Source organism: Perna viridis, chromosome 3, assembly GCF_037379345.1.
Source record: "Perna viridis isolate PV_CMFRI_1.1 ecotype Kerala chromosome 3, ASM3737934v1, whole genome shotgun sequence".
In the NCBI taxonomy this organism is placed as follows: Eukaryota; Metazoa; Mollusca; class Bivalvia; order Mytilida; family Mytilidae; genus Perna; species Perna viridis.
Genome location: NC_142447.1, coordinates 25,202,511 through 25,219,216, shown reverse-complemented (window position 1 = coordinate 25,219,216; position 16,706 = coordinate 25,202,511). Strand labels below are relative to the sequence as shown.

The 16,706-nt window shown below is 31.5% G+C and overlaps 1 protein-coding gene across 12 annotated transcripts in view; it reads right to left on the bottom strand.

Annotated features, from left to right (window-relative positions):
• LOC148621579 (high affinity cAMP-specific and IBMX-insensitive 3',5'-cyclic phosphodiesterase 8B-like) overlaps nt 1-16,706 on the bottom strand; it is a 127,118-nt gene that overhangs the window by 18,319 nt on the left and 92,093 nt on the right. For 9 of the 12 annotated variants that reach the window (XM_088576097.1, XM_088576107.1, XM_088576109.1 and 6 more), the window contains 9 exons: nt 14,072-14,129; nt 11,510-11,677; nt 10,736-10,876; nt 8,204-8,292; nt 7,070-7,158; nt 5,969-5,989; nt 3,707-3,786; nt 2,600-2,770; nt 62-131 (listed from right to left, as the gene is read on the bottom strand). In XM_088576097.1, coding sequence (XP_088432223.1) covers nt 62-131; nt 2,600-2,770; nt 3,707-3,786; nt 5,969-5,989; nt 7,070-7,158; nt 8,204-8,292; nt 10,736-10,876; nt 11,510-11,677; nt 14,072-14,129 — 887 coding nt within the window. The remainder of the gene's footprint in view (nt 1-61; nt 132-2,599; nt 2,771-3,706; nt 3,787-5,968; nt 5,990-7,069; nt 7,159-8,203; nt 8,293-10,735; nt 10,877-11,509; nt 11,678-14,071; nt 14,130-16,706) is intronic. The other 3 variants (XM_088576100.1, XM_088576103.1, XM_088576108.1) reach the window with 1 other exon arrangement.

Below are 16,706 nucleotides of genomic sequence, written 5' to 3'. Positions count from 1 at the left end.
AAGAAACAGTACAACCTCATTCCCTGATGATCCAGATATGTAATACCCATACTATACTTACCCGGTTTACCACTGCTGTTACTATTAACATCAGAAATGTAGCTAGGAGTTAATGTTCTCTTTACATTTTGCTGAAAAAGAGGACAAATCAAATAGTCACCATTAATACATTAATACGTATTAAAAGTAAACAAAAATGCTTCTCTTTCCCTGTTTAATGGGAAGGAAAAAGTCATGAGCACATTTTGTCTATGCAGTAACCTTACACATGTAAATATATTTTGAAAAGTTGATATTGTGATAGATTTTTACATGCTTTGTAGCCATCTTCATTTAAAATAGATTAAACACAATGCAAAAGCTCAAGATTGAGGGATCAAGGATAAAAAAAAGCATTCACCCCATACCTTGAATGGTAAAAAATGTATTGTATTATTTCAAATCAATTTTTCATAAAACTTCATAGAGATTATTAATAAAACAACCATGATAGGAAAATTTAATATCCAACAGATTTTAAATCTATTTACTGCCAAAATAAGTACCAGTACAACTACCTGTAGATGTCCTTGTATTAAATAAATGAGAAATGTTTGCACTTTTATAGAAGCATAATATATAGAAAAGATCATCTAGCATTACTAAACATGGTCATAAATCTTCAGTAGCACTCCAGATAAGGATCATGCAAAATGTGATTCATGGGTAAAAAGCCTACATATTTTTATTTTTTATATTTTGCACTGTAAATTTCAAAATTAAGGGAGATAACTCTGTAAATGGCACTTAAATACAATATAATCTACTGGGTTTTCAAAGTGGATTATCTCCTAAGAGCAGGCAGATTTACATTTTATAGTTAATTATAAAAATATAAATTTGTAGCCTTTTTGGGGGTGTATCACATTTTTCAGATTTTGCATGATTCTTACAAAGACAGATACTTAATTAGAACATCAGACATTGCACTATTTAGTTAATCCAGTATAATAAGGCCAACTTAAACACTGATAAGCCCCGGCCCTATCTTACACATTTCCTTATAATATGACAAAAGACAGTAACAGTGTATTGACTTGAAATATTATATGTTTATAAATATGTAAATTCATATTGGCCGTGTTATAGATTTGGAGGGGGGGGGAGAAGTGTTACCAGGCTATCACTTACTCAATTTTGCACCAAATTCACAAGTATTTTTATTATAAAGAAGGGGACCAACCACCCTCCTTCTGAACCCTCCCCAGTATCTGCCACTGCGGTGTCACTAAAACACTATTCTAAATAGATATATTTCAAGTGCTACAGAGAAACTATGCAAGCAATAGAAGTTTTCTAGATAATGCAGCATAGTTCTTTCAAATTATACATGAAAAAAATCTCTTAACCTATCACAAGATTTTTACGTCAAACAAACTTAACTATTCCATCACTATGGGGGAGAAATATTGATTTGGCAACAAAAAATTATAAATTCAATTTCTCATCACAATGGATACCTGATTTGAGGTCATCCAGAGTCTCCTGGTACTTAAATGTTTATGTAATTTTGATAAATAGGTGATAAAAATCTTAATGAACATTGACAGAAAAATTAATAGGAGTATAATGAGATCTCTACTGTTATTTAAAAACACAGCAAAAACTAAATTATCATTGACTTTCAAAATACATTACATCTTCACAAATCAGCATGAACAGTTTTACAAGCACTTATCAAATTTGATTTACAATGAAGTACTTATTGAAGACTGGGGTTAAATAAAAGTACAACATGCTTAAACAGAAACTTTCATCTATAAAAATTGGTCGGGTGGGGTCTACAGAGAGATATAAATATCTATATAGTTTATCAATGATCGTCATGAAACTCAGTACATTCAGCATTAAAGTACATGTATAGATCGCCTCAGCTTTTAACTAACGCATTTAAATATAACTTATCTTTCATAACAGACCAGATCACCAACAAAAACAAGATTTTAACAGCAGAAGCTTCCAGAAAATAAAACTGAAGGAAATTTAGTTAAAACATTTTAAACTCAAATATCAAGGGATAAATGTTGTCCGTAATACCATAAGTAAATTTGATACAGCAAATCAATCCTAGCCTTCACGGTCTCATCTTTTTTCAGTAAATAAGTAGTGTACAATGTTCTAGACTTATCCTTCAGATAACTTTTTTCCAGCAGAACCAAATTGTTTGTAAAATTTACAGGCAGGAAAAATTTAATCGATTGAACAACTGGTCCCAGACTTATCTTCATAACCAGTGGTTGATTTCACAAAAATCATATGTGTAAAGTTAGTTGTAAATTGTGACGTCACAATTATTTGGATCTATCATGACCTCGAAATGTATGGTTGCAAAAAAATTATTTTATTTCATTATCTATACATTCATCTGTTTCTTATGTGGTTTCTCATTATTAGAGCCACAAATTTCTTATTTAAAATAGGTTTTGTAGGATTCTGAGTTAAGACTTACCAGCCTGCTCACTAAATCAGAGTAAAACCTTACTGAGACCAGCCTGCTCACTAAATAGGAGTAAAAACTTAGTGACACCAGCCTGCTCACTAAATCAGTGTAAAAACTTACTGAGACCAGCCCGCTCACTAAATCACTGGTCATTGGATCATTATCCTTCATCTGCTGTGCGAAGTAGGGTGAGTAGAGTTCGCTGGTTCGTAGAATTTCTAGCACCTTGTCCAAAGCCTGAACTACAGTTATTGGACTACTTTCCTGAGCCGCATTTATAATGTTTATCACCTAAAATTATACATAGGTTTCAATATTGCCTTTTTGACTGGTTTTAGAAGATGGTAATATTTCCATAGATACATTTTCTAAAATGTTTAAACTATCCATAATGCTAATACAAACAGCCTACCTTAATATCAAAAATGCTCTCAAATAGATTTTTCTCTTTATAAAAGATAAGTACTATCTACTGAAACTTAAGAAGTATTGGATGCTTTGGTCAAATTGCAGCAAAAATCATCTTTAATTTCCAATTAAATTCCACTGATTTACAATAATAAAAACACATCAAACACTTCTTAATGTACAGTATCTATGATGTGCCTTTATATTCATCTTCCACATTATTACAACCATTTAAAGGCAAAAATGAAATATTGAAGTGAAATAATTTTTTCATTACCTCCCCTGCATATAAGGATCAAGTACTGGGTCATATCAATAATACTGAGATTTTATTGCTTTTTTCAGCCCCCCTTTTTTTGTTTCTTGAAAATGAAACAAAGGGTTCATTTAGACAGGTTAACCAACCAAATACAAGGTCAAAATATTTTAAATATTATTTAAGTACCAGTCCAAATTAAATTCAGACACTGCTTATGGTAAAGGAGATTCATGTTGTCAAAAACACACCTCACAATGTTTTGTTCTACATATGTAATAATTTTACATTATGATAGTTCTTTCAGTATTCAAATCTGTATTTTTAAGAAAACAACACATCCTTATCCCACAAAAATCAACGGAATCAGACCAACCCAAGAAGGATAACTCTTGCCAAGTTCCAATTTCATACATATATAATTTTTATCTCAAAAGTGCAACAACAAATGACAAAGTAAGATATTAATGTGGTCTATACCTGTTTCAGAAATAGAAACAAAAGTAAATTTGGTGGATTTTCAACATGCATGTTTCTTTATGAAGACTGCAACCTAAGAATACCTTAGTTATTGGAGCTTCTATAGTCATTGAGTGTATTCGTGCAATAGATTCCTTCCTCCGTGGAACACCATGTAATCCACCTGGAAAAAAAATCAAATGAATTCAAAAATAGGTAACTACTTAGTTACTAAAATGATCCCCACCCGTATCTTTTTCATGATAGCTACATTAGATATAACAATTTCATAAAAAAAATTGTAACTATTTAATAATACAGGAACTTAAGAGTCTTCAATAAAAAATGACTGAAGGCCATAATACACACTTGTTGGACTCAGAAATTTCACACAATGAGCTACATAAAAAATCCCAACAAGAAGACATCATAATAGACATTGGTCACATCTCCCACAAAGATCAATATGGCATCACAAGAGAAGAAATATTTTGGTCATCTGATGGAAAAAGAAAGCAAGGTCAACTAAAAATAAATTGAAGGCAAAGGTCAAAGAAAGAATTTAAAGCACAAGATTAAATCTGGGAGAGGGCAAAGATACTGGCCAAAGATTGTGATGATTGGCAAAGACATGTTGATACCTTATGCACCACAGGCCACAGAAAGGACTAAAGTAAGTCAATCATACATGAATAGACAGATAGACTAAGACAATACTTGCTGGTATATCCTGTTGTTCCTCAACCAGAAGTCATTTATGAAAAAGAGATAAACAAAACAGGAACCAATGCTTATGCAAAACAGAGAACAAAATATTATGTTGTATCACTCCTAATACTGTGCACCCAAGAGCACTTCAGAAGCCAATCAAAACTTAGATTTAAAGCAACTGACCAATCCTTGAGAAAATAAACTTATCACTGCAGGGGAGTGCAATAAATTACTGTCCTTGCCAATAAAAAATCAAGCCTTAATAACAATAAAACATCCAAATTGTTTTTTAAAATGGTGGTCATAGAAGCTTCAAGACAAAGTAAACCCCAAAATACAACCTAGTCAGTCAGCTGTTAGAATACAGGGTTATACATGCACTATGCAGATTGCTGAATGCCACAGCACAATACTTTAGACAGTAAGGGATCATTAACTGGAACCAAATTATATACAAAAGACAAAAAAATTATAAAAGACAGAATGCAGGGAAACAACATGCAGAGGGAGCTTCCAGTACAACATACATGTATTATATAGTATGTATCATTTTTAATATCCAACAGAGTATAATATTTGTTAGAAATACATATGATGATTAGTTCTCATTTACCACAGATTATATTATATGTATTTGTTTGTAATTAAAGCAAACTTCCTCCAAACAAGGATAAAAAGTAGCTAAAGTACCAGTGAAGCATGACAGTATTCCTGTAACATACAGTACAAGTACCAATGAGCAATGACAGTATTTCTGTAACATACGGTACAAGTCAAGCACGCCATTATGCACCAATTGTAAAAGCAGGTAAAGCTCTCACATCAAAATTAAGATTACACACAGCAGCTATTGAGAGTTGTGCTTAGAATAAGTGAGTCATCTATTGTTGTAGTTCATGTAGATTCAGATTTTTCTTCAGGTCAAAAACTAATGGTATCAGAAAACCTATTCCAAGTGAAGTTTAATTGATGAAACAAACAAAAGGTAAGGAGGAATATAAAAAACCAACATTGATGGATTGATTATGGTCAAATGACCTAAAGTAGCACACTGAAACCAACAATATGTAAAAACCCCAATTATATTTTTAACACTACATCCCAAATATTAACTCGGTACACTTTTCATTTACAAGAAAAGAACAAGATATCATAACATTAGGGAAAAAAAGTAAGGAATATACTTCAGATACAACAATCCAAACAATGATACTGATACAACAATTACAAGAGGAGTTTTTACCATGGAATTATTGAGTGAGATCAGCTGTAAGAAATCATTTAACAATACTGCATTGAGAGGTAAACAAAGTTCAGTTCTAACACCAAATATCTACAAACCTCATACAACAAAAGAAAAAGCACACAATTATGAAATACAATGAGGTTATTACCAATGACAATAATCACACACATTACAACCAATTACTAAATCATGAATTTATCCAACAATACGAAACAGCATAAATATTATTTACTGTTTACTTTGTAGTTAGATGAAGAACCAGTTCACAGTTGAACCTAACAATGCTAAGAACATACAAATGTCACCAACAGATAACAAGATATGGTTTGACTGAACAACATAAGGCATGAATACATGTATGTCCTAAATTGGGAACTCACAGCAATGATGTCACATTTTTTTTACTTACTAGACTGGCGTGATAAGCGGCCTGTAAAATAATGTTAGAGGGTAAAAAAAAAGATGGTTTATTGTATGGGAAGTTAAATGCAGAACTTCTTGACACTGTATGGAAGCATATATAACAGACAATATTCATTTGAAACCTTAAAATCAATTATATGCTTTTGTATGGCTGGTGAATGAAATATTGATGAAAATTTTCAAGCATTTGTGAAAGAACATTTGCATCAGTAAAATTATATTACAAAAGGAGTATACTGTGAAAGTATATTAATTCTTGGATACCAATTTTTGTGAATTAGAAGGGAAATGCAAGTTAATGGAATCTAGAATTTGTGGTTTTCAGTATAAACAGCGAAGAAAACCTCTTTTTGTTGGGAACCAAATTTTGTGGTTTAGCCAACCTACGAAAACCATGGAAAATTTGTACCCCAAGAACAATAGTACTTTCACAGTACCTAAAAAACAATTCAAGGTGAAAAGGTCATCCACTTGGATGCAGAAACTAAGTTTTAATGTAGGCACTTTAATTCTAGGAAATTCATGCAATGTGTGTTCATTTGTACAAGGGAGACAAAACTAAGTACAAAATGTATTTATGGAGTAGGCAGAGTTTATAGAGACAAATTATCTTAAAAATCAGCTCACATCTTGAACCAAATGATAATAAAATCACTCGTGGTAAACACTTCTTTGACAGAGGTATAAAGACAAAAAGACCCATTTGAACTTTACAATTAACTCTAGCATATCAAACTTTATGTATACTAAACTTCAGAAAAAAATTTACACAGAAAAGCCTTCTACTGTATGAACATCTGCATGGTAAATAATCTGCCAATATTTTTTTTTATAAAATAAAAAAAATCAACAAAAACTTAGATTAAATTTGCAGACTGACAAAAAATCTAAACATATAAACCACATTTCTCTGCACAGTTTGAAATATTTGTAGACAGAAGAACCAAGGACTAACACCTGCAGAATTCAAACAATTTGATAAATTACATGAAACAATACAACCGAATCAGTTGCAGTTAAAAATGAAATCAAACTACATGTTACATCGTTAAACCTGTAGACAGGTGTAGGTCATGTGACTACTTACCATTCACTAAATTCAGCTCTGTATTTTCTTTTAATATATGTGAGGTATCTGACGTTGAGTTCTTTACAGAGATAATATGTGAAATTTTCCTGAAAAAATATAATGTTATTCTTCTTTTATTCATATTTCAAAAGATAAAAAAGCAACACAACACAAGATTCTGGAATTTTTAGATTTGTCACTTGACAACATAAAAAAAACTGGTATATTGAAATTATATTTGATGAACTGAAGCATGAATGTTTGGAAATCATTTCAACAATTAGGTAAATTTTGTATTTAATATTTAATAGACGTTCGTTTTCTCTGTATAAGTTGACTCAATCTTATAAGCTTTCAGAAATGTTTTTTTAATTCTTCAAGATACAATAAATATGACCAAGATAACATTATAATGATGTGTATAGTTTTTTTCATTGGCTTGTAGAAAATAAACAGTTATCATGTACAAATCTGTACCCGGCCAAATATTAGCCATGTCAATCAAAGACACTTGTAGGTTGTAAAAGAACTGGTAAATGGCTACGATGGAACACCCATCCCCCCTTTTCCCCATGTTAATAGTCTTGTACTGAAAAAATCAAGAAACAATAACAAATATAAGGGAGCACCCATTTATAAATCAACCAGTGGACAAAAATATCATAAAAATCCATCAAAGATATTTTGAATTATGGTAAAAAGTGTGAGTGGACAAACTGATGGACCGACAGACAGCTGCATATAATATATCTGTCAAAAGGCGGCCATTTAAAAGCAGGAGACAAGGAACAGATATGCTTAATTATTGTTTCTCCCTAACAGTTCCATGAGTAATCCTACTCGTGTCCATTTTTTACAACACCTACCCTCTTGTCCATTTTTTACAATACCTATGTTCTTGTCCATTTTTTACAGCACCTACTCTCAGTCCATTGTTTTCAACTCCTACTCTCCTGTCCATTTTTACAACACTTACCCTCTTGTCCAATTTTATACAACACTTAACCCCTTGTTTATTTCCATATAATACTTACCCACCTTATCCTAAAACCGGACATACATGACAGTGACTAGACAATATTTCACCACTTACCCCCCTTGTCCTAACACTGGACATACATGACAGTGACTAGACAATATTTCACCACTTACCCCCCTTGTCCTAACACCGGACATACATGACAGTGACTAGACAATATTTCACCACTTTTCCTACGTGTGTGGTATATACCATCCCAGTACTACAAAAAAGGCAATATATACACCTACAAGAAATTTGCCAACAGAACATGGCTTAGAAAAAAATTGCTGACTTAAACTATAATTCATTTAAGTTTCAGTCTGTATGAGAATCAGGCAGTGGGTGACACATTGTATGAAAAAAAAAACATCATTTTGAAAGTGTAATTTGACTATTTGCATCATCAGAATCAAGGAAAAGAGACAAGATTTTCCATATCATGCTTGAGTTACAATTTCATTGAAATGCACTGAAAATGAATATTTCAAGGACAGATAACTCTGTCAAAAGCCTCCTTTTTCTAACATTCTATTGAAAAATTTCTGAGCAAAGCCAATGATTCAGAGATCAAATAATGTTTTTTTTTTCAAATGATAAAAGTATCCATTGCCATATCAGTGTGGTTTTGACAGCATATTTTCTGATTTTTCCCATTTTGCCTGATTCTTATAAACACTTACACTTAACAGTATAAAGCAGTACTTTGTCACCAGAAACAAGGTCAGGCACCATGTTAATATTGTTCTATTAGTGAATTTTGTCCATTAGATGGATGAAGTAAGCTTATAAATAACTTTCCTGGTAGCAAGACCAAACTCTTATGTTACAGTTATGATACCATATACTGATTCTATGGACAAAAGTTCATAATCAATGGCATTGTTTTATCTCAAGAACTTAGGAAATTAAAAACTTAAAAATTGGTATGGTTGTAAACACAAATGTTACCAGGGGCAACACCAGCTATTGCTTGGAATAGCAAATCTACTTTTGTATTTCCAACTACCAATCAAAGCTGTTTTTCATTGTTGACACAACTTTCTTGTTAATTTTTGTTAAATATGAAAAAGCCTTAAATTACATCAGTTATTAGCTACATTATTAAAAAAATACTATATTTAATACAAATAAGGGGTATTTAAATTTCCACTGATATAAAATGTACATAAAATACCTTGAATACAGATTATATTGCTTAACATGTTGTGGACAAAAATAATAATTGGCAATTCATGATTCCTATTAAATAAGACAACAAATTCCCTAAACAACAAGTTCATCTTTATCAATAGATGGAATGTACATATACAAAATATTTATGCCATTGAGACACTATAGGCTTACTTAACATATCTTTATCAGAGTTGTCAATACCAATTTAACTGATTAGAATGATTAACTTGTTTGATCAGAATAATGATTGATTAATCTGTCAAATCGAATCAACATCACCTATGTTTTATCCACAGAGGTCATGGGATCTCTGGTAAGTTAGCCTTTGGTTGACCCCACAGGTTTATACCAGTCATTTGAGGACAAGGTGAAATTAATGGTAAAATACTTCTCTACAACTACATATGTACTTCATTTTTCAACACTATTATAAAGACTTCATCGAGTCAATTAAGATTTGTTTTGTAACTTTAAGATTATGAATTCTTTTTCAGATTTAAATGGGCTTCAAATTTAAATTTCATTTCAATGTTTGTATGTTGGGTAGAAATTTATGAAAACCATTTTAAAGTTATGCCAAACTGCAATACACTAGATAAATTATTTCTGTGTACCCTACCCAAACCTTCTTGTTGGTGGGATGGATTGGGTTTTCTCAAATTCTTAGCCAGTAAATGAACAGTAACACAATTTATTACCCATTAACCAGTTATATAATTTTTACAGGAGTTTTCTACCCTTTTACCAAAGTTTTCTACAAATTTCATTAAAGAAACTGATTCTCCTTCAACCTTTTCTTAATTTAAACTAATCTCAACTCTTTATGGTAAAATTTAGATTTTAACAAGCTTGCTGAAGCTCACACATTTTGAGTGGAAAATGAATTAAACCACTCATCACTGAAGGAAACTTCAAATATCTTATACTATTGCAAAATTCCCCATAACATGTCAACAGTAGTGCCCAATAGTATTCTTTCTTTTTTCTCTAAACACAAACATGACAAAGGAAAATGGTACTTTTAAAAGCAGGTAGCAAATCATTGATTAGTTGAAAACATGCCAGTATATTCAATATTTCCATGAGCAAGAAAGTGAAGCAGAATCCTGTCATGAGTGAGTCCATGTATTTTATGATATCAATATTTACAAGGTCTGTTATATTTATTTGGTTTGTGGGACTTTCATCTCTGATACACTGTGAAAATGTCTATATTTAATGCAATTGGGCCTAGTTTCATAAAAAAAATCTCTAATTGAGATTTTCCTCAATACATTCCTCTACTCAAAGTCTAACAATGTAAACACTAGGAATAGAGGATTTCAGGAAAATCCCAATTTGAGATTTTTTTTATGAAACCAGACCTTGACATGTATGTTTTGTATAAATTATATATATATTTTTATTTTCATTCATTTATTTTTTTTTTGAAACTGAAAAACCATAAGAATTGGTACCTAACAATAAAAATGCTGTCTTAGTGAATTTACCTTCCCCTTTTTCAACTGGCTTGTAATAGTATCATTGAGATCAGGACGATTTTTTTCATTTTTGACGATTTCTGTACTATTTTTGCCAAGAACTTCTTCACTGTTGTATCCAGTCAACCTTTCAAAAGCATGATTTACATACTGAAAATATAAACAAAATTCTGAATTAAATGGATGAATCACTGCTTGAAAGCAATAGAACAGAGAGAGAAAAAAAGATTTAATTACGTCCTAGTGTATACAGACTCAAGTCAGAGACTATTCCGAGCATCTTTGCTAGCCAAGGGTCCGGTCCTGTCCCCCCTCCCTTAGGGAGGACAGGACCGGAACCCTCAGCTAGCGAAGGCGATTCTCTGCTTAAGGCACCATAAAATCAAAAGCATTTATTACAAATTTAATGTTATTCTTAACTGTTTTAACACCATACAATGACACAATCTTTTAGTTGATTTATCAATGGAAGTTTGGAATTTTCCAAGACTTGAGAACTGTTGAAGCTCTAATGAGTTTGAGCTGAAATTTTATCAAGCATACTTATAAAGAAGTGTTGCAGACGGACACACAAATATACAGGTAAGGTAATTTCTACATAGACATGTACAATTTAAAGTCCAGTCAAGGGCAATAACTCCCAAAAAGATATATGAAAATAATCTATGGCTTGCTTGAAATAAAAACTCTGTTTCGTTACAGAAGTCTATTTACTTTCTATAGTTCAAACAGTTAAGTAGTCATGGCAATGTAACAAACTTTCGGACAATGTCCATGACTGACCTGAATTTCTTGTTCTGCGTTTGAGATCTCCACTGCATCTGAGACATTATCCAAAGCTGAGAATACTGCTCGGCAGGCACTCAACTTTAACCGGGATTGAACTTCACCATATTCTAATGTCAATAACTCATTCATACACATACTGATGTTTGGACTTTCTACAATTCTCTAAAAATGAATAAAATAATAGGCTTGATAAAAAAAAACAATGACATATCACTGAAAAGACTTTTCTTTATATCAATGTAAAATGGTCATTTTTGTTGTTGCAAATTTGCAGGATTTCTCATGTCAAAAAGCTCTAGTCCCAATTTTTGAAAAATCATAAACATTAATATTACCATTATATTTTGACAAAAGCAACTGATACCGAATTTTTCAAGATTCACTATCATTAAATTATACATATCAAATTAGACACTGCTAAAATCTGCCACTTTCAAAATTTTTAGATCCAATAAGAAACCTAAATCAAAGTAAAGGAAAATCATGCCATTATGAACATAATGTTTTTGACAAAATAGTTCAGGGTTTTTTTTTACATAAACATTTATCGCCTATATCACATCTTCTTACATTAATGGTATAACAGTATGAAGCAGGTGTTCAAGTGTCCAATGAAGATATAAGATTATCTCTTCCTTGTTTATGGTTTATGTTAAAGTCTATTAGAGTATCATGTGTTCTAGTATAGAATATTTATTTAGAAATCATTTTCCTCCATTGGCAAAACAGCCATAATAAATAAGTGAGAAAAATATTGGAAAAATTCAATTCTTGACATTTTTCCTACTGGAAGAAATACCATGACTTGAAGCAAGACAAGAAATCCATAGATTAGTAACAAGATTTGTGTTTCTGACAAAAAGAACTCATCACAAATCTATATACATTAATAGAATTACGGTGGATGACGTTGGAGCTATCCATAAATGGAAACTTTGGCACAGAATCATCAGCTTGCAATAATATAGGTCTAAATAATAACATGGATCTAGGGAAAGGGATATTTACAATCATCTCTTTGTAAGCTATGATTAACGATTCTTTATTAGGATAAAATTACAACTGTATCATTGCATAAAATGAACACTTTAGATTGCTACTGAAGAGTAGGAAAGACTGGAATTATATTAGAATGTAATTGGAGGTATACTACATCAGTTGACAGGTTCAAGACTTGCTAATCCAATACACTACTAACAAGAAACACAAGCCAAATCAATACTGGTTTTTCTCTGTGACAAGATTTTTCCATATTCATGAAGCTGTGATGGATTGTCGGGTCTAACTGTTTGACATTTGAAGCTGAGCAACAGTGAAATCTGTCACATAATGTCTAGTATACTTTAAATTTGCCACTAACTAAAGTTACACCATACATATGGTATACAGCCAATATCAAAAATTACACAAATATTCACAGACATAAGTTTAAAAATTTGTTGTTATTAACAGTATATTTTAATTGAAATGCAATAGCATACAAAATGATGCAGAATTTCAAGAAGTTTTTTTTTATTCATGACACAAGGTATAACAGATTAATTTTATGTCACTCTTTCCAATTCCCAGTCAAGACCTCAAATGGTCGGAAATGGTGTACCATTATGTAAAATATTTTCGCTCTGTATCAAATATGCCTACTCCTTTTGTCATGGCAATACAAATGACACTAATACAAATTCAAGTTTGTACTTATAAACATAAGCTTATACAGTTATAAAAAAAAATTTGATGATCAAAAGATTGTGAAACATGGTAGTTAACATGATCTAGTCAAATATATGTCAAAGTCATCCATGAGGGGAAACCATTAATCTAACAGCTCAGTACAGGTAAGTTGAATCCAGCACTTTAAGTTCAAGGTTACTATCTGTCTTAATCTTATGTGGGAGAATTAATTTATCTATCTATCACAAAGGCTAGACAAAACAATCAGATTTCTTCCTATCTAATGTGCTGATGATACTGATACAATAGGTACATTTGCAAGAATCTAGACGTATCTAAAGAGTCATTAGAACTATCACATTTCCTGTTAGCAATACTTCTAATTAGTCTCTTGCACTTGTAGGCCTAGATAAAATTATGTGTTGTAGTCTATGCTTGAGGGTATCAATTTGTTCTGTTAGATTTTCATTAAATATATTTATTAATTTTTAGTTTGCAATGGATCACTCTTATGATAAATAAAATTTTCAAATCTTTGTTGGACTAATTAGTAACCTCTTACATGATACGGTCAAAAATTTAATACAAACAGAACCGCAATGACAATACAAAACAACACTAAGACGGTTAGGGACATGTTTACTCCTTCCATGCATATAAAATGCTGTGACATAAAAGAGAGTTCACCCTTAAACAGTGGCAGATCCAGAGGGCCCCTCATAGAAAAAAAAATGTTGAAAAATTGTGTGTGTTTAATTATGAAAAACACTTACTTCGTGATCCTCACCGGTGATCCTGTCAAGAAATTTTTTTGGGGGCCCCCTTACCTAAAACTCTGGATCTGCCACTGTTATCCTACTTTAGAACTTTTAGGGGAACCTACCATACCTTATTGAACCCTGCTGTTATCAATGGTAAAAATGATGGCTCTTCTTTATCAATGCCACTGAAAAAGAAAAAAAAAAGCATTTTACTAATAAGTAAAAAATTCTACTTCATAAAACTTTCAAAAGATCCAAGTTTCACCAAGAATGTCAAATATATAAATATAATGAAATTCTAGGACGCAATAGATGGGAAGCAGGGGTCAAAATTTATTTTTGAGAGTGGAAGGTCCTGAACTTTTCCAAGTTTCAATTCAATGGTCCACTTGAGGAAAATCAGAAGTCCTCAATAGAGTGTAAATGAATACTCATTGCTGTTGAAGACCCAGATCTAGGTAAATGAAATTCCTATTAAATGTCCTGGAGTCAGTGTAGACTCATTAATTCTACTGTCAGTGCAGAGACCTTTCTTTTGGAAGACAAATAATATTTCTGGACCTGTGTGCACCATCAAAAGTTTGTCATACTATCATCAATATCTGCATAAACACTGTGCAAAATTTGAATACATCTGAATATGTTACAGATTACAAAAAAGTATGAACCCCTTAGAAAGAAAGATGATAGGACAGACAGAGTTGAGTTGCTAATAGGTAACTAGACCTTCTTGTACTGGGGATGGCAAAGGTAAGACAGGTCTGACTGTAAGAGAGATTGCTCTTTTTCTCTTATTTTCATCATACAAAGAATTAGACCAGATATATAACAAATATCATTAATTCTAAGGACCTTCAACAAAACTGATATCAAAGAGATATTTAAGTACTTAAGTTTCCAGTCATACACAAGGATCCTATTAACATGTATAATTTATACAGCAAAAAGTAGTTTGAACTTTAAGTACTTTAAGACAACATTTTATAGTAAAAACATATGATATGTACTTTACAAACACATTCAGGTACTCATTTCTTCCATAACCACTACTTCATCAAAAAATATAAAACTGACAGCCTTTATTCAACAACAACAAAAAAAACTGTTCTGAATTGCATCTGACCACAGGAATGAACTATTTGTACTAGACATATTATTTCAATTAATTCTGTATTGTGGTGTCCAGAGTATATCAAATAATGTAGAGAATTCCATCACAATTTTTGACATACCTCTAAAATCACCAATTTCAAGCTTAATGTCCTTGGAACAAATTTTCTTGGGATTTCTTGATTATGTAATCAAAATGCAACAAAATTTAATTGGAATCGGAAACGCAACTTGGTTAGAATTACATTTTTCCATTAATTACAATCAAGGGAACCTATCTATTATGTTGACTATAACAGACCATGTACTTTACCGATCATAACATGCACAACACAGCTGACATAGTTTAATTACGAAGACCAACAACAGCAATCAACTCTAACCACGTAGAATTGCACGCTGTCACTTATGTAATAATAGAACTTCATCTTCATCCATCCTTAGAATAATCGGTCATCATCCTTTCTGACATTAAACAGAATCCAAATTAAAGTATGCAAATAAAAGATTTTCCTTAAATGTAAGAAGTCTTTGGTGCGTTTAGAAGAATTACCATATATGCCATTTTAAGAAAATATATACTGATACAGGAATTATCAGATACGTAAATAACCATGTCAAAGAACTCTCAACATGAAATTGGTAACTTAATTTACTAAGACAAAAACTACAGTAAAAAGTCGAATTCTCTGTGAATTTTCATTTTATAGAAATCCTCAATGCACCTTAATTGTAAAGAATTAACTTAACAATGGGCGACAACTGGCATATCAAAAACATATATTACCTAAATAGTTGTCAAAAATTTTAAACATTCTGAAAATGAAAAATGAAAATTTTTATGATTTTTCCAATCAAAGATTTATGTAACATTTATTGTATGATTTCCATTGTCAGAAGGTAAGAAATGAAGTTCAATTTTGCTGAGTTTGCGAACTGGAATGGAGTTATATTTAACAGATTTTTTCTTTATGGTATGCTAGATGACATGTGTATGCATGTTAAGTAAACCATTCCTTAAACCAATCGTTGTTCAGAATATTCGCAAAAAAATACAAAAGCATCAATAATGGAAAAATTGACAAATGGTCAGAATGTCAAACTATAAAGAGCATAAACTGCAAGGTTTCTTTCATTTATCTTCCTACTTTTCTTATTGAAAAAAAAACTCAATACTTCCTATCACTGGGAGTATGCTTACTTGATAACCTCTCCTTAATTAAAAAATATTTACATATAGTGTACATGACCTCTAGTTTTCTTTAAAAAATTTTCTACTGTATTAAACTTTTTCAATAACTTCTGGGCACAACATACTAATCAATGTCCATGACAAAAGGTGTTTCAGAGAGAGGAACGATTTAATTTGGTGAGACTAATAAACAGATGTGAGTGCAAAAAAGCAACAAAAATAGGTCATTCCATCTGTTTTGGTTTAAAAAAAAAATGAAAAACAAAATTTTTTTCATATTTCTATACAACAATTTCAATAAATAAACATATAATTTTCATTCATGCCACTACTGCATATAAATCTACACGGACAGGAAGAGGAATTTGTGAAAATTAATTAGAGTTGTCCATCCATAAGGGTACTCATTCATAATATGTATGTACATAAAGGTCTGTTGCACAACTTCAAGGTCTAAAGA